Genomic DNA, 26,504 nt, shown 5'->3' on the forward strand with positions numbered 1-26,504 from the left:
CTCCGTTTCTCTGGTCAGTTTCCCAAGCCCCGGGAAACCTAAGCTGCGCATGTTAAATTTGGAGCCAAATTAAAAACAATTTTAAAATACCTCATTAGCATCTCCTAAAGACATTAATAGCCCCAATAAGTACCCGCCCGCATCCAACAATTAAATCCCGACTTCGGCGAGTAAGTTTCTTGTCGGCATCCTAACGGGCCTCTGTTAAACCCAGAAGTGGGCACGTTGGAACCAGGTTGTGCTCCTACTCTAAAAATCAAAAGTTTTAAACCCCCCCTCACCGAATTGCTTCCAACCCACCTGTTCTCGGGGTTAAAATTCTCCCTAAGAACTTTACGACAGGATGAGGCTTCATTGGGGAAGAGTGGCAGGCAGCGCATGGAACTCAGGTTCCAAAACCCCATACTACCCTTAAACCACCATTCTTCTCCAATGAAGAAACAATTACACCCTTCTCCTCCTTTTACATTATCATACCTGCAAACATTCTGCTGGATTATCCTGGCTGGGGTAATTACTGTACTTCACGCTCACTGTGGTATCTTAGTCACACTATTTCCTCACTTACAGTAATTACAGCCAATAAATTTGCCACAGCTTTCATGAAATACTCTATATTGATTCAAATACTAATCAAGGCAATTATTTGTTATAATTGAAGTCATTTTAAATACCACTCTCCAAATACTCAATCCCCGCTCCCATTTCTGAGTTCAGAACCTTTTCATCAGTGCAGTGCTCACATGCATTAGTGATACTATGGACTCGATTTTGCTAGTGTGGGCGGGCTGGGCTGCGTCAGGTGGCATTCATGTCAGGACCCCGACTCCGAAGTGAAGTGGGGAAAAAGTGCGATTTTTCCCTAATTGGGCAATTGATTTCCTGCATGTGGGAACCTCTGGCCAAATGAGTCTTTTCATATACAGGAAACTCTCTGGTATCCGGCACCGACGGGACCGCCGTGTTGCCGGTTGATTAAAAATTCCGGATCACGGAGAGGGTTATCTACCGAGGCTATTTTTAACAAACAAAGAGTCAGACTCCTGTTATTGAGGTGTTTGGACTTCTGACAGTGCCAAGAAGCCGAGTAGTGGCAGTTTGGAGAACTACCCACACTGACTAACTCGGCCACCGCGGGAGACTCGGACTCGGCAACATTTCCGGTTATTGAGGTGTTTTCGGAGTATGAATTTTGCCAGTTAATAGAGAATTCCGGATATTTAGGTGCCGTTTAAACGAGAGTTTCCTGTAGAAAGTCACCTCCAATGACATCAACAATGCTGCTGGATTTAAGGCCTGCAAGCAGCCTTGCTTCTTCTGGAGAGTGGAAACTTTATGGTGATTGTAGTAAGGACTTCATTGATCGACTATGTCCACCAGTAGGCCAAAGTGTGCTCCACACTTCGATGAGCCCTCCCTCCTAGCTCTGATGGAGGGAGCAAGATCCAATAAGGAGGTGCTCTTCCCTTCCTCGGAGAAAAAAGCCACCCCAGCAGACTAAAGCTCTGTGGCTGCAAGTGGCCCAGGAGGTCAACTCCATATCGACGAGCCGCAGAACCTGGCTGCAATGCAGGAAGAGGTTTCATGACCTTCTCCACACAGGAAAAGTGAGTATGACTTTCCCATCATCCTCAATCTGATCCCCATCGCCTCTCCTCACCAGCACTCTGCTTTGCGAACCTCTTCCTCCACATCCCACTTGACACTTACATCCCTGCACCCTTACCCATTCCCTCTCTCTCTATGGTCACATTCACTTAACTATTCAACCATGTAACCCTCACACTCCCTATCACTGTGATGCAACAACAACTTACAACACACAGGGAGGGCCCTTTGTCTCCTTTTAAGCATCTATGCTATGCGTTCTCTACACTCACTCCTTCATTCTCACTCAGACTCCACTTGTGTCCCTCATTGCAGGAAAAGAGAGCCCACAATAAGAGGAAAAGAGCCATGACAGGAGGAGGGCCACCCTCAGTAGCCCAGCTCACCGCCTGGGAGGCGGCGGCTCTGGAAATCGAGGACAATTCCCAAGTGGGGGACGGACAGACAGGCGCATCACAGAAAGCTGGTGACAGAATAGTTTGGTATCTCTCTCATTGACATTGTATGAGTCACTGATAGTGATTCTGATGCTCTAACAGATTGAATTATGATCATCTGCACTATTCAATGTACATGTAACCTTGACCTCACATCTCTAACTCTTTCCTTTACTCCCCCATAGGACCATCGAAAGCCCCCGTCCCCACTGTTCAGGAGGAAGAGCCTGAGCCTCCAGATTCCTCAGAGCAAGCTGCAACCTCTGAGGGCGCAGCGTCAGCAGAATTCAACGCACCCAGCACCAGTGCAGACACTCACACCTCGGTGGGACCTTCGCGAGATAAAGTAGTGTTGGCACCTGGTGTATCACAGCTCACAAGTGAGCATCAGCAAATGGTGAAGACAGGGACAGCAGTGAAGAGTTCTCGTCGGAGGGCGCAGGGCTCTGCCAGCTCGGCTCAGCTGCATGTCGACCCTGTGCCTCCGTGTCCATCCAGAAGGAGAGTGGCGCTGGAACTCCAGGAACAGGTGCAGGAGTCTCTGGCAGGTTTTGTCTCCAGGGTCGCGAATATGAGCAGAGCCTTTGTGGAGGCATTGGCGGATGAACGCATCACCGCAGAAAGGATGGCAACCTCCGTGGAAAGGATGGCTACCTCCGTGGTAAGGCTGGCTACCGTAGAGGAGAGAATGGCTACGGCCATGGAGGAGCTTAGTCGCCAGGGTCTTGAAAACATGGTCATTGTTCAGAATAGACTGACATCTCTTGAGGAGCGATGGTTAGCTATTGAGCATAGAAACCAGACCTTCATGGAAGTCCTCTGGAGTAGGACTGCCAGTGCAGAAACGTGTCCTCAAGACCCCCCTGAAGTGCAGCAAGGTGCTGTCAAGCCACTTGCTAGCTCTGAAGTGGGGCTGACCCATGAGAGGAATGTTGGTGGCAGACAACAAGGATGTGGGGGCTCCTCTCCAAGCGCTCACACGACCATGCCACTGCAAAGCTCTCGGTCAGAGCCCCACCAGAGTCCCCACCCAACTGAGATTGGCGTCTCAGCCCCTGCACAGCCGCAGGAGCAGTAGACTGTTGCCGAGCCCTCACAGGTTCGCAACCCCAGAGGACGCCCGCCAAAGGCGTCAAGACAGGAGCAGCAAGAAAGTGAGCAAGGGGCCTCCACATCTGCTGAAGCCACAGGGGAAGCACCACGTAGGAGCACGCATAAGAGGAAGATAAAGCACAAGTAGTCACAAGGGTAGCTACTTGGGTGCTGTGATGTATTGTATTTGGACCAGCCATCCTTGTCATGGTATCATAAACAGATTTGATGGCAAACTGTTGAAGTTGTGGCCTGTGTCATTTCGCAAATGGGACTTTCACATTGAGGGCGTAGGGCGACTTGCAATTGTGAGTATGGTGGTCAGAGTGATTGGACAAGAACCTGTGGATTCCTTTGTCGATGCTCTGGTAAGAAGGTGCGAGACAAAAGTGTTTGATTGTGCAGGCTAAGCAATCTGGCCAACATGAGTACGTCCCTTGCATCCCGAGCAGCAATGTGGTCGCGCATCGGCGCCTTCTGGCCTGTGCAGCTTCAGGTGAGTGAGCAGCAGCTTGGCACTCCTGTTGTTGCTGCTGCTGTTGGTGGTACTGTTGTTCATGGTTCTGCTGCTGCCACGGCTGGTCTTCGTCCGAATCTGATGTCCAGGAGGAAAGGAAATAAATGGTTCTCATGCTTCTGGTATATGCCTCAGTTGAGGACGCGCTCAGTCAAGGTGGGGAGAGGGGTTTCCCAGGAGGTCACACTGGAGATGGGTGTCAGGCTCCAAACTTCCACAACAATGAGTAGGCCGCTAAAAGTTCCCCCAGACCTGAGACAACAAAGTTCTGCCACCTGCAAATGATGATTGCTGAAAACTCCTTTTTAATGGTGGAGCTGCTGCTGTTAGTAAGCAATCCACTTGTGATGCTGCCAGGATTACCTGGCGTGTTCCAGAGGAGGTGTGTAGGATGGGGGATATGTCTAAAAATCAGAAAGGCCTCTCAAAATTGGATTATAGAGGCAATTAAGTGGTTAAGGGCCTTAAGGGCCTATCCCACCTCTTGGAGGCGGGATGGAAACGGGGTCTGAAACCCCGATTCTGGGAAGATTGCTCGGAGGTGGGATCGGGCTCGCACGCCATTTCTTGCGATTTTACCACCTCAAACGCCTCCAAACCTGCCTCCTCGGGCCTGGCAAAATTGAGCCCTATAAGTTACAACAGCAGAGAAACAGGAATATTGAGAAGAGAAAAAGCTGTTGAGAAAAACCACAAGCTGAAAAAATCTTTAGAGTTATCCTCACCAACATCTGGCACTGCACAGTACACAATGTACAATTTTGAAGAAATAATAGATGGACTCCAACTGAGAAGTGCATAAAACCAGTTTTTAGCCAGTCACTGGATTCCTCCGTGTCCTTGGAGTGTTGGGCAAGCATGAAGGCATAATACTTGATCACAAAGGATAGTATTCCTTCAACATGAAGCATGAAAGCATGCAAGTGACTGCCAACTTCTTTGGCTCCTCTCACAGCTCCTTTATTGTAACTCAGTCAATCTTGCCAATGCTCTTTCAACAAAGAGACTGAATGGCTCCTTGGGAACCATAACTATGGCCTAAAGATCTGGCTCTTGATACCTCAGTGCCACCCTAAAACACCACAGGAGCACAAATACAGTAAGGTACTTTGTGTACACAAATCATAGTTAAAGTATATTTCAACATCCTGAAATAAAGGTTCTGTTGCTTTGATTGCTCGGCGGACCATGCCAGTATGCATCTAAAAAGATCAGTGAAATCTTTTTCTGTGTGCTGCAAGAAGCACAATATCAGTATCCACTTTATTGATTACAACTGGTCACTGTTACGTCCGTGTAATAATAAGAAAAGGACTGCAGAGAACGGTGCAACAGGTGTTTACTCAACGTGGTTCAAACTGCAACTGACTGTACAGATCACTACTCAGAGTTTATATACAGGTGTGGTCACTGCCGGTACTACAGGATACAGGAGCTGTAAAAAGTAGTTCCCCCCCTTAAAGGTATATACATTACAATTCCTCCCCTTTTAGATTAACAGTACCATAACACTCATTTAACAATTAAATATCAAACTAATTACAATTAACACTTTTAACATGCAACACTAACTGAAAATAGTCTATTTATAAATTCAGTCTTTGGGGAGGCTTCCTGATTCTTTCTGGATAACGCCTTTCCCGAGTGTCTCGCTCTTGGTGCGGAGGCGATTCTAACACCCTGTCGTCAGTTGATTCATCAGCTTCCAATGCTATTGTTTCTGAGGTAGATGCGACCTGTACGTCGGGTTCCTCACCAGGTATGTATGGCCGAGACATGGGGTTGACTCGTTCCTGTGACTCGAGGATCTGGTCAGCATGGCGTCTCACGATGTTCTCCCCAACATCCACTGTGTACATTAGTGGCCCCTGCTGTGTGCATATCGTTCCTGGTTGCCATTTCTCTGTTCGGTAGTCGCGGGCCTAGACTACATTGAAGCTCCTTGTTGGCTTCTCATGGATGTGCTGGAATTGCTTACTCTCAACATCTCTTCGTACATTTGGTCTGAGCAAATCCAGACGAGATCTCAACCTTCGGTTAAAGAACATCATGGCCGGGGCTTGGTTGGTGACTGCATGTATCGCATTTCTGTAGGCTAACAGGAAATTGTCCACCTTATGCTGCAGTGGAATGTCGTCATCGCACATGGCCTTTACTGCTTTTTTAAAGGTTTGTACGAACCTCTCAGCCAATCCATTTGTGGCTGGATGATACGGGGCGGATGCCTTACCCCATTCCTTTTCATAAATCTTCGAAACTCTTCGGACACAAACTGTGGTCCATTATCAGAGCAAATCTGCTCTGGCAAGCCGTTCCTGGCAAAAATGGTCCGTAGGACTGCAATAGTTTTCTCCGTGGTGGTGGAGGACATTTTGATCACCTCAGGCCATTTCGAGTGCGCATCCACGGCTATTAAAAACATGGAGTCCATGAATGGACCAGCAAAATCAATATGCACCCGTTGCCATGGAGATGAGGGCCACTCCCATGGGTGTAGAGGGGCATTTTGGACTTTCTGGCATCCTGAGCAGCTCTTGGTCAGGTCCTCGATTTGCTGATCGATCCCCGGCCACCACACATAAGCCCTAGCAAGGCTTTTCATTTTCACCCCTCCCAGATGACCTTTGTGAAGCTCATTGAGCACTCTCTCCCTTAACTTGGGTGGAATTACCACTCGGGATCCACACATCAAGGTCCCCTGGCATACTGACAGCTGTTCTCTTCTGGATGAGAATGCTGGCAACAGTGAGTCGCCATGTGCTGGCCATCCCTTCACCATCAAATCATATACCCGAGACAGTGTCGGGTCATGTCGGGTCTCCTTCTCTATACCAGCGTTAGTTACTGGCAAGCATTCAATTATAGTCGAATGAAATATTTCGACAGGATCCACTGCTGGTGCTTCCTCCACAGTAGGCAGTGGCAGGCGTGATAGCCCATCAGTGTTTCCATGCTGTTTCGTGCCCTTATACTCAATTTCATATTGGTGCGCCCCTAGAAAAAGGGACCATCTTTGTAGCCGTTGCGCAGTCATCACTGGAATGCCCTTCTTTGGATTAAAGATGGAGACAAGTGGTTGGTGGTCAGTCAGCAAGGTGAGCTTCTGCCCGTGTAGACAGTGATTGAACTTTTTCACTCCCCACACTAGGCTGAGGGTCTCCCTGTCAATCTGGGCGTAGTTACGCTTGGCTGAGGTTAGTGACTGAGACGCAAAGGCTACTGGCCTCTCCGAGCTGTCCGGGAAATTGTGCGACAGCACTGCTCCAATGTCATAGGGTGATGCATCACACGCCAACCGAATTGGTACTGCTGGGTTGAAATGAGCCAACACCTCTTTCGATGTGATCAATGCTTTGATCTTCTGGAAAGCTCGTTTACATTCGTCACTCCACTTCCATGGTACCCCCGTTTGCAGTAGGGTGTTCAGTGGGTGTAGTACGGTAGACAAATTCGGCAAGAACTTATGGTAGTAGTTCACCAGCCCGAGGAACGACCTCAGTTGTGACACATTTTCCGGTGCTGGAGCCTTGACTACTGCCTCAATCTTTTCAGGGGACTTATGTAACCCCTCTTTCTCAATAACGTGGCCACAATACGAGATCTGCTTCTGGAAAAACTCGCATTTGTGGCGATTAGCTCGGAGTCCATATTCCTTCAATCTAGTGAGCACCTGCTCCAGGTTGGCGAGGTGATCACTGTCATTTTCGCCCATGACCAGGATGTCGTCCAAATAACACTGGGTCCCTGGAATCCCTTGCAGGACTTGTTCCATTGCCCTTTGCCAAATAGCCAGAGCTGATGCTACCCCGAACACCAGCCGGTTATATTGGTAGAGACCTTTATGAGTGTTGATCGTGAGGTACTATTTCGAGGCTTCTTCTACCTCCATTTGCAGGTACGCCTGGGCCAGATCAATCTTAGTGAAGCGTTTCCCTCCAGATAGCGAGGCGAAAATATCTTCAATCCGCGGAAGCGGATATTGTACAGTGTGAAGGACTGGGTTCACTGTCACCTTAAAGTCCCCACAGATGCAAACCTTCTTTGGTTCCCCAGGCGTATTACTCAACGACCTCTTCATTACAGGAACGATGGGTGTAGCCCACTCGCTCCAGTCCACTTTGCACAGTATTCCTGAATGTTCCAAACCTTCCAGCTCTGCTTCGACGGCTGGGCGGATCGCATAAGGTACCGGTCTGACCTTAAAAAAAACTTTGGGCTTGCATTTTCCTCTATTTTGATCGTCGCTGTTATGCCTTTTAGTGTTCCGAGTCCCTGCTGGAACACTTCTTGTGTGTCAGTTAGCATTTTTGACAGTCGTCCAGGTGTGACGTCGTCATCCTTTTTGGCATCTACAGTCAGTGCTTGTATAGAATGCCAATCTAGCTGTATCTTCCGGATCCATTCACGTCCTAGTAGTGGTGGTCCTCCATCTGGTAATACATATAGGTCCATTTTTGGTGTTTCCTTGCCGTTATATATAACGTTCACCCTTATTTTTCCTTTGGGGTAGACTTTTTGCCCCGTGTACGTCTTCAAGACAATCTTTGTGTCTCTCAAGGGTATATGTGAGAATAGCCGCTTGTAGTCCCTTCGGTTTATGACTGTTAGGGCTGATCCTGTGTCCAATTCCATTTTCACTTGGACTCCTGCTATCTTGAGCGGGACCCAGATAGTTTGGTGATCCTCCGTTTTGATCACATTATGTAGTTTCAGACAACCCAGCTCCTTGCTTCCGGAGTCTCTATCACTCTTCTGTTCGTCTGAGCTACTCTCCGTCACCTTCTTGTACTTCTCCTGTGGAGATTTCTTGCTGCTGGTTTTCTTTCCCGACCTGCAGACTCTTGCTATGTGTCCTACTTTTCCACACTGTCTGCACACTTTGTCCTTGAACCAGCAATCATTATGGTCGTGTGTTGTTCTGCCGCAGCGATAGCACTTCACTGTTCCGTATGACATTTCATTTGCACCATATTCTTGCGGTCTCCGTTGTATCTCTGCAGTGCCCCGTGCTGCTGCTTCGTGTGATACTGCAATGCTGAAAGCCTTGTCCAGCGTAAGATCCTTTTCTGATAGAAGCCGTTTCTGGGTTCCTTCACTTTGAAGCCCACACACAAACTTGTCCCTTAACGTATCTGCTAGTCCCGTTCCAAACTGGCAGTGTTTCGATAGCTTGCGCAGTTCCGTTAAATACTCAGCATTACTTTCACCTTTATGCTGGTTCCTTTTGTGAAACTTAAATCTTTCTGCTATCAGCAGTGGTGTGGGGTTTAAGTGGTCCTGTAGGATTGACACTATGTTTTCAAAATCCTTTTCTACTGGCTTCTCTGGGGTTACTAGGTTTTGTAGTAAGCCATACGTTTTTGCACCCATTGAATTCAACAATACCAGCGCTTTCTTGTCATCTGGCACTTCATTCGCCTTGCAGTATACTTCTATGCGTTCGACATATGTCGTCCAATCTTCGACTTCATTGTCGAACGTTGTGATACTGCCACTCTTCGGCATTTTTGGGTGTGGTTAGACTGGCTTAAAATGGCGTCTCCCGCGCTTTCCTTTCTTCCCCGCTGTGGCTTAAAATGGCGTCTCCCGCGCTTTCCCTTCTTCCCCGCTGCGGCTTAAAATGGCGTCTCCCGCGCTGCTGCCAACGCTGATCTCGGCGGTCCTCGTGGCAAATGGCGATGCCCTGTGGGTTTCGTGCGCTGCTGCCAATGCCGCTCTCTGCGGTCCTCGTGGCAATGGCAGTGCCTCGCGTTTTCCTGAGCGCCTCTCTCCCCCGTTGACGCCGCTCGGTCCTGAACACCGGCTGCGCCCTGTGCGCTCTGCCCTCTCTCTCCCCCGTCGACGCTGCTCGGCCTTATTCTGTGCCGCTCGGTTGGGCTCTAGCCCGTCGCTGTCTGGGTGGGTCTGCGCAGTACCTGTTGCCAGCCTGTTTCGCTGGACCACCGTGACTGGAAAGCCAAGCCTAGCTCTCAACAGCCTCCCCTGCGATGCTCAAATCTCCGCTGGATGACTGGGCGGTTGCCCGTGGTCGACGCCCGTGCTTCTGGACTCGACCTTCTTCCACTGTTCTCCAAGGGGGGAATCCCTGGGAGTTGATGCAGAGTTGCAAGTAGGTTCGAATCTGCTCGTCGCCACTGTTACGTCCGTGTAATAATAAGAAAAGGACTGCAGAGAACGGTACAATAGGTGTTTACTCAACGTGGTTCAAACTGCAACTGACTGTACAGATCACTACTCAGGGTTTATATACAGGTGTGGTCACTGCCGGTACTACAGGATACAGGAGCTGTAAAAAGTAGTTCTCCCCCTTAAAAGGTACATACATTACAGTCACAGGTCACTGAAATAGTTTTGCAAATTACAACTAAGAATCAAGTCACGCTTCTGGTCTGTGCAAACATGCAGCATCATCTTGAGATACATTCAGTAAGTAATAATGATATGGGCCTAGAATCTGCTGAAAAGAATAACGGCGTGTGAATGACGCATATCGGCCAGCAACTTGTAGTGAGGAAGAGGGGCCTGTGAATTACAAATCGCCACAGGTTACTGGCCGATTTGGCCACTCCACTATTATGTTTGCAAAAATGCCATCTTGCCCTTAACCTCCCTGTGATTTTCATGAAGTTGCTGCACTTGCACATTCATTTCTGATTAAATTCGCCACAGAAAGTTAAGTCTACTAATTAACAGCATAAGTACCCTTTTAACAATGTGATAATTGTTAATTAAATTGCCAATCAACCTCTCTGGCCCAGAAAGTGAACAATTAAAAGAGTGGAGTCTCATTCCTTCAGGTTGTGAATTGAAGGGAGATTTAAAAAATGTCAAATTTAAATGTTTTATTTTCTTACATTTGTCTCTTTTTTACTCTCTCTTAATCTAATCTTTCTTTCCCTCTCTTTATTTCTCCCTCTGTACCTGATTTGCTATTGAATTCATCCACTTTAATTCATCCTCCTTCTCAGTCCTTCTGTTTATTTCTCAATCCTTTAATCTCATTGGTTAAGGAGATACACTGTTTGTCCCATTGTTCACCAAGGTCCTAGATGCCCTGTTGCCCTCAGTGCGCCATTATCAGTTCGCACTTCCAGCAACTTTGTGCGCAAAATGTTTTAAAACCTAAACATGCAAGAACAAGTCTAACAGGGCACACTGAGATGCCCCACTCCAGCAAAACTGAGCCAATATTTTACATGAATTTTATTCTGCAATAGACAGTGAGCTGTACAGATTAGTCATATCTGTGGAATAAAAATAGTTTCAAACTGGCAATCATTCAGATCCTGTTCATACAACATATGCAATCACTTCCCTTTGTTACAAGAGCAATTTCCCATTGTTACTGCTATTTGAAAACAGAGTTGGGATTCCATTGCAGTTGAGCTGCTGCAGGACGAGCTTTGGCACAGGTTTATACTTGGTCAAGTAATGTAGTGCCATGCACTTCTCTGTGCAAGACATCATGCAGATGCTCAGAGAGGAGTAGCAGCTAGAAAGATATAGAACCGAGACCCAGATGTAATTCAGTACCACCTATTATCTTCTATCTATCTATCTATATATATATAAAAAAGGATCCGTCCGTCTGTATGTCTGTCTGTCTGTATGTCTGTCTGTCTGTCCGCTATACACTCAAAAGTTATAGAGCGTACGGTGGCATAGTGGTTAGCACTGTTGCCTCACAGCGCCAGGGACCCGGGTTCGAATCCGGCCTCGGGTGACTGTCTGTGTGGAGTTTGCACACTCTCCCCGTGTTTGCGTGGGTTTCCTCCGGGTGCTCCGGTTTCCTCCCACAGTCCAAAGATGTGCGGGTTAGGTTGATTGACTATGATAAATTGACCCTTAGTGTTAGGGGGATTAAATACGTGGGGTTACGGGGATCGGGTGGGATATGTGTCGGTGCAGGCTCGATGGGCCGAAATGGCCTCTATCTGCATTGTGGGGTTTCTGTGATTGATTTCTGTGATATGTTATATCAGAAGAAAGGTTATGATTAGGGGAGTGTCATAGGTGTATTTACTTTTTGGTCAGACAAAAATTGTTCAGACAGTATACAAAAAACTTTCAAAAATCCGCTCATTAGCGGTTGACCAATCCTACCGCTCATTAGCGTTGAGTGACGTGATGGTTGACCAATCCTACAGTTCAGTGACCTGATGGTTGACCAATCGGTGCGTCACGGGTGGGACTTAATCCTGCAGCCTCCCGAAATGTCGCCGCCATTTTTCCCCCTGCTTTTCCTCAACAGCGAGCGGGGCAGCTGCATCGGCCCGCCGGAGCGGGAGGTGAGTTGGTGTCACTCGGGCCGGGCCTCACAACCGCTCGGCCCGAGACACAGAGCGGGGGAGCAGCAGCGGGCGGCCGTGAACCACGCCGCCCTGTAAACTGCCCTGGCAACGCCGGGCCCCCCCCAGCTAGTTCTATATATAATGCAATGCCACCCATTTACCCCCCAGCATATAACTCAATGCCAGCCATCTATTCCCCTATATTTAAAAGTCAGAGTTACCCATCTATTATCCTGCGTTTAATTCAATGCCATCCCTCTACTATCCTACTGGCAGCATTGAACATACGTAACTCTGTCACCTGTGTACACGGACTGTGAGTCACATACAAGATAACTATTAGCTTCTATATAATTTACTAAAGAATAATAGAAATGTAAAACTCAGTTTGAATAACATATTTAACATTTTGAACACCAACAACCCACATTCATCTCTTCCATTCATCAAGAGACAAGTTAGTTTCTTCCATTTTCACCACCAAAATCAATATTGAAATTTGGTTCAAAGTGATATATCAATAAAACTCTTGCATCCAGCACACTTCATACCGAATCAGACTATAAGGTCGTCACATGTCCATAGGGCAAAAAATGATGATTAGTTCAAATAACCACCGCCTATTAACTGTGCTGATTGGCTCAAATATCCCACTGCCTAAATGTTAATCAAAATGTAGTTCCATTCGCTGGACAGGTGAGAAAAGTTATCCATCAGCATGAGCAACCACCACAAAGCTAACTAATCAATTTACTCATTTTATCCCCCAGTGCCAGCAAGTTCCACAAAACCAACAATTCAAATCCCTCAAAAAATGTTTGCAGATTGACTGCAGGGATATCTTGATTTTTGACCCAGATGAGAATATAAATAACAGAGGCCTTTGGCTCAAGCTATAAACTTTGCTCGGAACTTCAATTCTTGGCTTACACTTTATCGTCCTTTTTTTGTGCCTCAAAACTTGTGCACATGCACAACCTGAGGCCTGATCTTTTGCCTGTATATTAAGAGTAAGTTCCACCATTATCCCTTCCTCAAAAAAACTACCCTCAATACCTCTGCAGTTGCAAACTTCCACCCCATCTCCAACCTCCGTCCCCTCTCCAAAGTACTTGAACGTGTTTTCACCTCCCATCTTTCCCACCAGTCCCTGTTTGATTCTCACCAATCAGGTTTCCGCCCCTTGCCACAGCAATGAACCAGCCCTCAAAGTCACAAATGACATCCACTGTGACTGTGATATTTTATCCCTGCTCGTCCTTCCCAGCCGCCTTTGACACGGTCGACCACACCATCTTTCTCTAATGCCGCTGCTCTTGTCCAGCTGAGTGGGACTACCCTCGCATGGTTCCATTCTTAACCTATCCAATTATCGCCAGAGCATCTCCAACAATGGCTTCTCTTCTGGCCCCTGCACCATTACCTCTGGAGTCCCCCAAAGATCTATCCTTGGCCCCCTGCTCATGGCATGACATGGGGTCAGCTTCCACATGTACAATGACGACACCCAGTTCTGCCTCTCCATCAGCTGTCTCGACCCCTCAGCCATCACTGTGCTGTCTGACATCCAGTGTGGTTGAACTGCAATTCCTCCAGTTAAACATTGGGAAGACTGAAGTCACAAACTCTGCACCCTCACCAGCAATTCTATCACTCTCCTCAACCACTGTCCCAGGTTGAAACAGACCCCATCTGGAATACTGGATTCAGGTTTGCGCATCTTAGGAAAGACATATTGGCCTTAGCAGGGCTACAGTGCAGATTCACTAGAATGATACCAGGGCTTAAAAGGGTTAAATTAGGAGGACAAGTTGCATAAACTTGGCTTTTATTCCCTTGAGTTAAATGGTTGAGATCTAATCAAGATATTTAAAATGATAAAGGGATTTAATAGGGTAGATTCAAAACTATTTTATATGGTGCGGGAAATACAGAACAAGAGTGCATAATCTTAAAATGAGAGCTGGGCCATTGAAGAGTGAAATAAAGGGAGCACTTTTTCTACATAAAGGCTAGTGGAAATCTGGAACTCATTCCCCAAAAGGCTGTGGATGCTAGGCCAATTTAAATTTTTCAGACCGAAATCAATAGATTTGTGTTAGGTAAGGGTATCAAGAGATAAGGAACAAAGGCAGGTAAATGGAGTTGAGGTAATCAGCCATGATCTGATTAAGTGCCAGAACATGTCTCGAGGGTCTGAATGGCCTACTCCTGTTCCTATGTACCACTCTCCCTACATCACTCTCCCCCACTCTTCCTGTCCTCCTTTCCCCCTACTTTCCAGTCTCCTCCTCTCCCCTACCACACTCCCCCACTCTTCCCCCTGCTCCACTCCGTCACACTCCTCTGCTGACCCAAGGGAGGTTTTAGTATGCAAGATGTACTTAGAAATTAAAATACCTTCACTATAAATTCTAATAGTCAATAAATCACAATGTCAAAATAGCTTCTACAGTATTTTAAAAAGTGAGCTACAAGCTGCACTGGTATTCGAAAAGGTGTACTTAAACCATTATCGTCTATCAAACGACCTTACTTGGACATGCATCAGCCAATTCAAGGTTCAAGTCTCTGCAGCATACCTAGTAGACAGTCCACCAAATCAAATTCCAGGCACACCAGGGCAGGAACCAATATTGAGCAAACACAGTAAAAAAAAAATATGAAATTGAAATTCCCTAAATGTTTTGTTAATTTAAGCAAAACACTATAAAGTGTCTACTTGGAGCAAACTAAAAATGGAAAACAAGGCAAATATTATTTTATTAAAAATAGATTAAAATTGTAAAACATCTTACTTTCCAACATAAGAGTTACACAAGACAGCCTTTTCTGGAAATCACAAGACTAACATTTGTTGCCTCCTTCCTATTCTGGAGGTACTGATATTTAAAATTTACATGCTCTTCCTACAATAACATAGAGTTTCCTCCCAAAACTAAGCCATTTGTTTCTTCCTTGGCAAGCGAGCCTGGAAGCTGAAAGTTACACTCTGCAACATGTAAACATATCCAGACATTATTTCTCTGTTGCAGTAATAACTTACTTTTGGCACATCAATAGTCACCTCCCTCATGGCACTCGGCCTGACATCATTCATCGCTTGCAGGAAGTCATTAAAAGTTATCTTCACTGACCCAGCCACCTTTTCGTCTGAAGGGTTGTTACATTCTCCAAGTGCCCGACGCAAAGCATGCAGACCTGTCAGAAAGAAGAGCAATTTTGTGGGTCACGCATTTTGATTGGGATTTGCTGAACATTACATTTCTCTTTAGAAATTAGTCTTAAATTAATTTTAATTCATCTGCTACAATATTTCTTCAAACTTTGCAAAATAATTTTAAAAATGCACAATATAATTTGCATATCACCGACATCTACTTCAAACTATTAAAAAGTACAATTATGTTCAATGCAAACACTTAAGTAATTACTGCATAACACACCAACTCAATGCAAATTAGCAAGAGTTTATTCAAATAGTGTGTTCATCAATAGCATTACTTTAAAAAGAACAGAATGTAGTGGTAGGTCACAGGTGTGTACCTGTGATTCAAACAGAAGTTATAAGTCTTCACTGTGACACCAAGCAGTGGAGTTGAGTGGAGAGTTGGCACTTCCCTTCAGAAAGGAAGTAAAGGACAGCTGGGTAGCACAGTGGGTTAGACACTGGCCTTTCACTTCTGTGACTTTGGCTCAAATCCAACCAGACTGATGAAATGAAAGTCTCCTTTGTCTGGCTGTAAGAAGCTGATGTGCAATGAGTTTGGACCGTCTCAATCCAATTCCTAGTCTGCATGGACCTACAGCACAAATCTGTCACTAAATGGCAATGTAACTCAAGACAGGTCTAAGCATATTTTGTGTCGGAAATGGAAAACATGCCACACTGATGCAGTAGGGGGTGAGCTTCTGAGGTTGGACCTCGCATATTGCTGGGGAAGAGAAAAGGGAGCTTTGCTCTGTATCTGACTATAACTGACTTGAGCGTGCTTGGAGCCTGAAATGGGAAGAGTTCCATTTCCCAGCACTAATATCCTTCATCTTGATAAGTACATTATTTTTTAAAGGAAATAAAACTGAGGGAATTTCACCCATAGGCCACTCATATGTATCTCTTCGTATCCAGTGCTAGAGCTCCATAAGCAAAGGCCTACACTTTCAGCTGTGGCTGATGTGTGGTGTCCTAAAAATGTCTTTGTCTTTTTTGTTTTTCGTCATTTCTTCCCCTCGTCCAAGACAAAGACTTATACTGTATATTTAGACATTATCTTCTATTACTGAAAGTGTAATTTATTTGCATATTTTCCCACGTCAATTAATGGTTTCTACAGAATATATGGGCTGGAATTTGCTGAAAAAATAACAGCAGGAGTGTAATGTATATTTAAGGGGGGGAACTATCTTTTACAGCTCATGTATACTGCAGTACCGGCAGTGACCACACCTGTATATAGCACGGAGTAGTAATCTGTACAGATCAGTTCCAGTGTGAGCCACGTTGAGTAAACACCTGTTGTACCATTCTCCTGCAGTCTGTGTCTTATTAAACACAGACACAACATTGGCGACAAGGCAAGTCCGAACCTACCTGCAACTCTGCATCACCTCCCGGGGATTCGTTCCTGGAGATCAGTGGATTGGAGGCCAAGGCCAGAGACTCGGGCGTTGACCACGGGCAACCGCCCAGTCATCCAGCAGAGACTCGAGAATTGCGGGGGAGGCTGTCGAGAGCCAGGCTTGGCTTTCCAGTCGAGGTGGTCCAGCGAAACGGGCTGGCAACAGGTAGTGCGCAGACCCTTCCCGGACAGCGGCGGGTTAGAGCCCGACCGAACGGCACAGCAAAGGGCCGAGCAGCGTCGACGGGGGAGAGAGAGAGAGAGGGCAGAGCGCACAGGGCGCAGCCGGTGTTCAGGGGCCGAGCAGCGTCAAAGAGAGGGAGAGAGAGACGCGCAGAAACCCGCGAGGCGCCGCCATTGCCACGAGGACCGCCGAGAGTGGCGTTGGCAGCAGCGCAGGAGAAGTGCGCAAAACCTACAGGGCGCCGCCATTGCCACGAGAACCGCCGGGAGCGGCGTTGGCAGCAGCAGGGGAGGAAGGAAAGCGCGGGAGACGCCATTTTAAGCCATTGGGACATGCCATTTTAAACCACACACAAAATGCCGAAGAGTGGCAGTATCACCGCATTTGACAATGAAGTCGAAGATTGGACTACATATGTCGAACGAATAGAGGTATACTGCAAGGCAAATGAGGTGTCAGATGACAAGAAAGCGTCGGTATTGTTAAATTTAATGGGTGCAAAGACGTATGGTTTATTACGAAATCTAGTAACCCCAACGAAGCCAATGGAAGAGAGTTTTGAAGACATAGTAACGATACTACAGGAACATTTAAACCCCACACCGCTGCTGATAGCAGAAAGATTCAAGTTTCACAAACGGAACCAGCATAAGGATGAAAGCAATGCTGATTATTTAACAGAACTGCGCAAACTATCGAAACACTGCCAGTTTGGAGCGGGACTGGCAGATACCTTAAGGGACAAGTTTGTGTGTGGGCTTCAAAGTGAAGGAACCCAGAAACGGCTTTTATCTGAAAAGGACCTTACGCTGGAAAAGGCTTTCAGCATTGCGGTATCATATGAAGCAGCAGCACGGGGCGCTGCAGAGATACAACAAAGACCGCAAGAATATGGCACAAACGAAATGTCATATGGAACAGAGAAGTGCTATCGCTGCGGCAGAACAACACACGACCAGAATGATTGCTGGTTCAAAGACAAAGTGTGCAGACAGTGTGGAAAAGTAGGACACATAGCACGAGTCTGCAGGTCGGGAAAGAAAACCAGCAATAAGAAACCTACCAAAGAAAAGTACAAGAAGGTACCTAAGATGACGGAGAATAGTTCAGACGAACAAAAGAGTGATAACGACTCCAAAAGCAGGGAACTGAGTTGTCTGAAACTACATAATGTGATCACAACGGAGGATCACCGAACCATTTGGGTCACTCTCAAGATAGCAGGAGTCCAGGTAAAGATGGAATTGGACACAGGATCAGCCCTAACAGTCATAAACTGATGGGACTACGAGCGGCTATTCTCACACATACCCTTGAGACACAAAAATTATTTTGAAGACGTACACGGGGCAAAAAGTCTACCCCAAAGGAAAAATAAGGGTGACCGTTATATATAACGGTAAGGAAACACCAAAACTAGACCTGTATGTATTGCAAGATGGAGGACCACCATTACTGGGACGTGAATGGATCCGGAAAATACAACTGGATTGGCATTCCATACAGGCACTGACTGTGGCTGACAAAAAGGATGACAACGTCACACCTGGGCGACTGTCAAAGATCCTAACCGACGCAAAAGAAGTGTTTCAGCAAGGACTCGGAACACTAAAAGGCATGACAGCGACGATTAAAATTGAAGAAAACGCAAGCCCAAAATTTTTTAAGGCCAGACCGGTACCTTATGCGATCCGCCCAGCCGTCGAAGCAGAGCTGGAGAGTCTGGAACATTCAGGTGTACTGTCCAAGGTAGACTGGAGCGAGTGGGCTACACCCATCGTCCCTGTGATGAAAAAGTCGTTGAGCAGCACGCCTGGGGAACCAAGAAAGGTTCGCATCTGTGGGGACTTTAAGGTAACAGTGAACCCGGTCCTTCACACCGTACAATATCCACTTCCGCAGATTGAAGATATTTTCGCCTCGCTATCTGGAGGGAAATGCTTCACTAAGATTGATCTGGCCCAGGCGTATCTGCAAATGGAGGTAGAAGAAGCATCAAAAAAATACCTCACAATCAACACCCATAAAGGTCTCTACCAATACAACCGGCTGGTATTCGGGGTAGCATCAGCTCCGGCTATTTGGCAGAGGGCAATGGAACAAGTCCTGCAAGGGATCCCAGGGACCCAGTGTTATTTGGACGACATCCTGGTCATGGGCGAAAATGACAGTGATCACCTTGCCAACATGGAGCAGGTGCTCACTAGATTGCAGGAATATGGGCTCTGAGCTAACCGCCCCAGATGCGAGTTTTTTAGAAAACAGATCTCGTATTGTGGCCACGTTATCGATAAAGAGGGGTTACATAAATCCCCAGAGAAGATTGAGGCAGTAGTCAAGGCTCCAGCACCGGAAAATGTGTCACAACTGAGGTCGTTCCTCGGGCTGGTAAACTACTACCATAAGTTCTTGCCAAATTTGTCTACAGTACTACACCCACTGAACACCCTACTGCAAACTGGGGTGCCATGGAAGTGGAGTGACGAATGTAGACGAGCTTTCCAGAAGAGCAAAACACTAGTCACATCGAAAGAGGTATTGGCCCATTACAACACAGCATTACCAATTCGGTTGGCATGTGATGCGTCACCCTACGACATTGGAGCGGTGCTGTCGCACAAATTCTCGGACGGCTCACAGAGGCCTTTGCGTCACGATCACCAACCTCAGCCGAGCGTAACTACGCCCACATTGACAGGGAGGCCCTCAGCCTAGTGTGGGGAGCGAAAAAGTTCAATCACTATCTGCACGGGCAGAAATTCACCTTGCTGACTGATCACCAGCCTCGTCTCCATTTTTAATCCGAAGAAGGGCGTTCCAGTGATGACTGCGCAATGACTACAAAGATGGTCACTTTTTCTAGGGGCGCACCACTATGAGATTGAATATAAGGGCACGAAACAGCATGGAAATGCTGTTGGGCTATCACGCCTGCCACTGCCTACTGCGGAGGAAGCACCAGCAGTGGATCCTGTCAAAATATTCCATTCGACTATAGTTGAATACCTACCGGTAACTAACGCTTGTATCGAAAAGGAAACCCGAAATGACCCGACACTGTCTCGGGTATATGATTTGACGGTGAAGGGATGGCCAGCAGATGGCGACTCACTGTTGCCAGCATTCTCGACAAGGAGAGAACAGCTGTCAGTGTGCCGGAGGACCTTGTTGGGTGGAATTACCACTCGGGATCCACACAAGTTAAGGGATAGAGTGCTCAATGAGCTTCATGAGGGTCATCTGGGAGGGGTAAAAATGAAAAGCCTAGCCAGGGCTTATGTGTGGTGGCCGGGAATCGATAAACAAATCGAGGACCTGACCAAGAGCTGCTCAGGATGCCAGAAAGTCCAAAATGCACCACCACAGGCCCCTCTACACCCATGGGAGTGGCCCTCATCTCCATGGCAATGGGTGCATATTGATTTTGCTGGTCCATTCACAGAATCACAGAATCACAGAAACCCCACAGTGCAGATAGAGGCCATTCCGGCTCATCGAGCCTATGGCCTGAGGTCATCAAAATGTCCTCCACCACCACGGAGAAAACTATTGCAGTCTTATGGACCATTTTTGCCAGGAATGGCTTGCCAGAACAGATTTGCTCCGACAACGGACCACAGTTTGTGTCCGAAGAGTTCCGGAGGTTTATGAAGAAGAATGTGGTAAGGCATTACACATCCGCCCCGTATCATCCAGCCACAAATGGATTGGCTGAGAGGTTCGTACAAACCTTTAAGAAGGCAATAAAGGCTATGTACAATGACAACATTCCGCTGCAGCACAAGGTGGACAATTTCCTGTTCGCCTACCGGAATGCGACACATGCAGTCACCAACCAGGCCCCAGCCATGATGTTCTTTAACCGAAGGTTAAGATCTCGCCTGGATTTGCTCAGACCAAACGTACGAAGAGATGTTGAGAGTAAGCAATTCCAGCACATCCATGAGAAGCCAACAAGGAGCTTCAATGTAGGGCAACCAGTCTTGGCCCGCGACTACCGAACAGAAAAATGGCAGCCAGGAACGATATGCACACGGCAGGGCCCACTAGTGTACACAGTGGACGTTGGGGAGAGCATCGTGAGACGCCATGCTGACCAGATCCTAGAGTCACAGGAACAAGTCAACCCCATGCCTCGCCCATACGTACCTGGTGATGAACCCGACGTACAGGTCGCATCTGCCCCAGAAACAGTAGCATCGGAATCTGATGAACCAACCGATGACAGGGGGCCAGAATCGCCTCCGCACCAAGAGCAAGACACTCGGGAAAGGCGCTATCCAGAAAGGATCAGGAAGCCTCCCCAAAGACTGAATATATAAATAGACTATTTTCAGCTAATGTTGCATGTTAAAAGTGTTAATTGTAATTAGTTTGATATTTAATTGTTAAATGAGTGTTATGGTACTGTTAATCTAAAAGGGGAGGAATTGTAATGTATATACCTTTAAGGGGGGAACTATCTTTTACAGCTCATGTATACTGCAGTACCGGCAGTGACCACACCTGTATATAGCACTGAGTAGTAATCTGTACAGATCAGTTCCAGTGTGAGCCACGTTGAGTAAACACCTGTTGTACCGTTCTCCTGCAGTCTGTGTCTTATTATACACGGATACAACAAGGAGAACAACGCATGCCATGATTAATGCCCAAATCGGCCAGCAAGTTGTGGCGAAGAAGAAGTACCCCATGAATTACGATCGCCATGAGTTGTTGGACAATTTGGCCGCTCCGCTGTTAACCTTGTGAAAACAGCAGCTCCCCTGAACCTCCCCATGAGTTTCATGAAGTTGCTGCTTATGCACATTAATTGCCAATTAAACTCACCACAGAAAGTTAAGTCTAGTAATTAATGGTGCAAGTATCCTTTTAATGATGTGATAATTGTTAATGACTGCCAATCAACCTCTCTGGCCCAGAAAGTGAACAATTTAAACTGTGGCATCTCAATCCTTCAGCTAGTGATTGTTATTAGAGATTTTTAAAATGTCAAATTTTAAATCTCAACAAAAATGTCTTACTTTTGCTTTATGTCTTTTTTTCTCTCTCTCTCTTAATCCAATCTTTCTTCCCCTCTCTTTATTTCTCCTTCTGTACCTGATTTGACATTGAATTCACCCACTGTAATTCACCCTCCTTCTGAGTCCTTTGGTTACGGACGTTAAGCACTGTTGGTCCTGACCCAGATGCCCTGTTGCCCTCGCCGCACTGTTATCAGCTCGCACTTCCAGCAACTTACAGGGCAAAACATTTTTGAGCTGAAGGGTGCAGGAAAAAGTCTAACTAACCGGGCACATCATGAGATGCCCTGCTCCAGGAAATTCTGGACCATGGTTTTAAAAAGTTAGAACAAAGTACAGGTTGGCACATTGGGTGAACAGGTTATCCTTTCTTCACTAGGCCTTGGAAATGGTTGGAAATTATCTCTCGGCTGTAAGACTCCTATTTGCAGAGTTAGGGCCAACTCTAGCCAGTTTCGCGCAGATATGGGCCCACATCATAAAACTGCTCCTAATTCAGCATTAATCGACGATCTAGTAAATGCTACAAGGCTAGCTAGTGTGGGCAATCAAAATGGCTTCAATACTGCAGCAAGAGGTATTCTTCAAGGTTGGGACAGCGAGGGAGCTTTACTCTGTATCTAATCACGCTATAACTGACATGGGAGTGCTCGATGCGAACCTAAGGTTGAAGTGTTCCAATCCATCAGTACTGACATCCCTCACTTGATAAGTGCAAAAGGTCACCCCAAATACATTATCTTTTAAGAAGCACAACGTATTTTAAAATTTTGGGGTTATATTTTCTTCCATTTACTAATTTTTGTGAAGAGTAGGCACCGCTTTTGAGCAAGAACATTTTTACTGTAAAATTAAAATATGGCTTTGATTTTTTTTTTAAAATGTTTCTCCTACTTCACATGCAAATGCTCTTAGAGATTTGCTCCCAATGCTACTGAGTATCTGACAGATCGCCCTATACTCACCAGTCATACTTCCGCATTATCTTACTCCTGTCCATTGATATTTCTCTGCAAAACTGATCATGCGGCAGTTATCTGACATAATACCGCTGAATTGTTGCCAAATTTTATTTTATTTCTTTATTATTTACATCCTGATTTATGGAGAGACAAAACCCAACAAACAGATAATTAATGAACAAAGATATTGATAAGAACTTAACTAAATAAATCATGGACGTAATGTAATAACACTTCATCTTTTTTCTATTTAAAGTTATAAGTCGTAATCCTCAAAGTTTTTTCTTATTTTAAAGAATTTCCCACACTAATATTTCCTTCCTCCGCCGATTTGTCTCCCGCTGCTCCTGAAGGCGCTGACTTATGGGGTATGGATAGATGGTACAGGCTGCCCTCCGACAACTATTAGCCAAGCCTGATCTTGCCCTGAGCCAACATCCACACATGTGCACTTTCAGCAGGGGTCAGTGGATAACAAATCAGGAGTGGAAAGCCTGGCTGATTTTCCCCCTTCCTAAAGCTAAGGGTGGGAGGTCAATTGTAGCACTGCCCAGGTTGAGATAAGCTAATTCAACAACAATACAAGCCAGGAACCTCACCTAGCACCGTCTGCTCTGTATGGCCCAGTTACACACTATTTTCACCAACTGAGACATTGGGACAACTATTACAATAATATTTATGATGAGACTTTCAAACAGCATTATTAGTCGAGAAAGAAATTAGGTATTTTTCACATCTATTTACATATTTCTAGTAAACAGACTACAGGGTTGAATTAGACTCATCACACCATCACATTCAATTTTAAATATTAGGTAGGTATATAAATAGAGTCATCAAAGTTCACTCTTTGCTCTCTGTTTTTCCTTCAACAGAAGCTAAAAATATTGAAACTGAAAAGGTGTGGTTCAGTTTCAGTCGCTGTATTTGTTTGGCTGCCCCACACAACTGCGGTACTGTTACTCTCATGCTTACACAGTGACATCAACATTTTTCCTTTTCCATTCAACTGAAATATCAGAAATGGTAAAAGCATTTTTTTCATATTTCCAATAGCGGACCTTGTAGAGTCACAGACCAACAGGCCTTAAAACTGCAAATCTTGGAACTAAGCAGTCCACCTCAAGCCTAACATCTGTGGTTGGCAAAATGTTGGAGTCCATTATTAAGGAAACAGTAACAGTAACAGAGCATTTGGATAAACATAATTTAATAGGACAGAGTCAGCATGGTTTTATGAAGGGGAAGTCATGTTTGACAAATTTGCTCGAATTCTTTGAGGACGTAACATACAGGGTGGATAAAGGGGAACCAGTGGATGTGGTGTATTTGGACTTCCAAAAGGCATTTGACAAGGTTCCACGCAAAAGGTTACTGATCAAGATAAAAAAAATCATGGGATTGGGGGTAATATACTGGCATATGTGGAAGATTGGCTATCTAACAGAAAACAAAGAGTTGGGATAAATGGTTCATTCTCCGGCTGGCAATCAGTAACTAGTGGTGTTCCGCAGGGGTCAGTGCTGGGACCCCAACTCTTTACAATCTATATTAACGATTTGGAGGAAGGGACCGAGTGCAACATATCCAAGTTTGCCGACGATACAAAGATGGGAGGGAAAGCAGAGAGTAAGGAGAACATAAAAAACCTGCAAAAGGACATAGACAGGCTAAGTGAGTGGGCAGAAATTTGGCAGATGGAATATAATATTGGAAAGTGTGAGGTTCTGCACTTTGGCAGAAAAAATCAAAGAGCAAGTTATTATCTAAATGGAGAGAAACTGCAAAGTGCTACAGTACAAAGGGATCTGGGGGTCCTGGTGCATGAAACACAAAAAGTTAGTATGCAGGTGCAGCAGGTGATCAGGGAGGCCAATGGAATCTTGGCTTTTATTGCAAGGGGGATGGAGTATAAAAACAGGGAAGTCTTGCTGCAGTTATACAGGGTATTGGTGAGGCCACACCTGGAATACGGCGTGCAGTTTTGCTTTCCATATTTAAGAAAAGATATACTTGCTCTCAAGGCGGTTCAGAGAAGGTTCACTCGGTTGATTCCGGAGATGAGGGGCTTGACGTATGAGGAAAGGTTGAGTAGGTTGGGCCTCTACTCATTGGAGTTCAGAAGAATGAGAGGTGATCTTATCGAAACATATAAGATTGAGAGGGGGCTTGATCGGGTGGATGCGGTGAGGATGTTTCCACTGATGGGTGAGACTAGAACTAGGGGGCATAATCTTAGAATAAGGGGCTGCCCTTTCAAAACTGAGATGAGGAGAAACTTCTTCACTCAGAGGGTAGTAAATCTATGGAATTTGCTACCCCAGAGAGCTGTGGAAGCTGCAACATTAAATAAATTTAAAACAGAGCTAGACAGTTTCCTAGCAGATAAGGGAATTAGGGATTACGGGGAGAGGGCAGGGAAGTGGACGAGTCTAGATTCAGATCAGCCATGGCGGAGCAGGCCCGAGGGGCCGTATGGCCTACTCCTGCTCCTCCTACTTATGTTCTTATAAACGTATTTATAAGAAAACAAACTGTGTGATTATCAACGTGAGGGATGCTAATAATGGGAACGAAGAGCCTTCCAGTGTCACATCAAGCCCTCTTAAGTCAACCACAGTACAGTTAGATGCAGAATAAAGATCCCTCTCTGCCCAAGTGCATGAAGAGCATTCCCTACTGCACTAGTGTGATATTTTTCCATTTTCCTCATCAGCCATACTATGAATAAGATTGCCAATTAGTGCCAGATTAGAAGTTTTGTGCTGTGGACCCATTCCCCATTAGAGACAAGTGAACAGAAAAAAAAACTGTGGCCCAGAAATTCGGGTCTCCACGGGTGAGTACGCACAGGGTGCTCACCCGTAGGCCCAATGGAAGTGCCGGTTTCCTGCATGCACTGCGCATGCGCGGGAAACCGGCACTTCCGTTCCTCTGAACGAAGGGGTTCGGAGGTCGAACGCGTGCGCAGGAGAGGCTGCGCGTGCGCATCGAACTTCGGTCTTTTTTACAGGTTTTCCCGGGAACGTAAGCCTGCGGAATTTAGAAATGTAAAAAGCAGCCGTAAGGCCTGCTTTTTACAAGGTAAGTGGTGAATTAATTAAAATTAAAACTTTTTTCCCCCACAGGTTTATTATTTTTAAATACTTTAAAGCAAGGTAAGTTTATTTTTAGCCCTGTTAGAAAATAAAATTATTTTTTTCAAAAATTAAAATTATTGTTTAAAATAGTTAGTTCATGTAATTTATAGTTTATTTTTAAAATGTGATTAAAAAAAAAATTATTTGAAGATTTTGTGCTATTTTGGGGCCATAGTATTTATAAGTCTTGACAGCACTTCCTGTCAGTCTTATGAATGGAGCATTCCCTGCTTCGATTGGCTGCCCATGGCCCATGTGATCCCAGGGGACGCATCGAACTAACTGCACCCCTGGGATACGCAAGCACTGCACGCCGGCAGTTGGACCAGGCCCCGGATCGGAATTCCACGGGGGCCCACAGCTCAACGGCCGGCGCGCAAGGTAAGTGCACCTGCGGGAAGCCCCCGACCCGAATTTCTGGGCCAATATCCCAATCTGACTTTATATGGAGTTTACTCTGCAATATTTTTCATCCATTTTTCCCTCTCACCTCCTGTGTATTGACTCATGCTACAGTTATAGTTCCAAGGCCCTCCAACACCTTGACCAACTGCTATTCAAGAGTAACTCTGGACAGCGAGTGCTGACTGGCTAATCAACTATTACAGTCCTCACCCAACATTCACA

At 46.0% G+C, this 26,504-nt stretch overlaps 1 protein-coding gene across 3 annotated transcripts in view; it reads right to left on the reverse strand.

Moving 5' to 3' along the window:
• The window catches only part of afg2a (AAA ATPase AFG2A), a 686,751-nt gene that overhangs the window by 583,928 nt on the left and 76,319 nt on the right, over positions 1 to 26,504 (reverse strand). For all 3 annotated transcript variants that reach the window (XM_086009602.1, XM_086009595.1, XM_086009612.1), the window contains exon 10: positions 14,992 to 15,146. In XM_086009602.1, coding sequence (XP_085865728.1) covers positions 14,992 to 15,146 — 155 coding nt within the window. The remainder of the gene's footprint in view (positions 1 to 14,991; positions 15,147 to 26,504) is intronic.

This window comes from Somniosus microcephalus, chromosome 2 (genome assembly GCF_052327205.1).
Source record: "Somniosus microcephalus isolate GS21.2 chromosome 2, FLI_Smic_1.0, whole genome shotgun sequence".
Taxonomy (NCBI): Eukaryota; Metazoa; Chordata; class Chondrichthyes; order Squaliformes; family Somniosidae; genus Somniosus; species Somniosus microcephalus.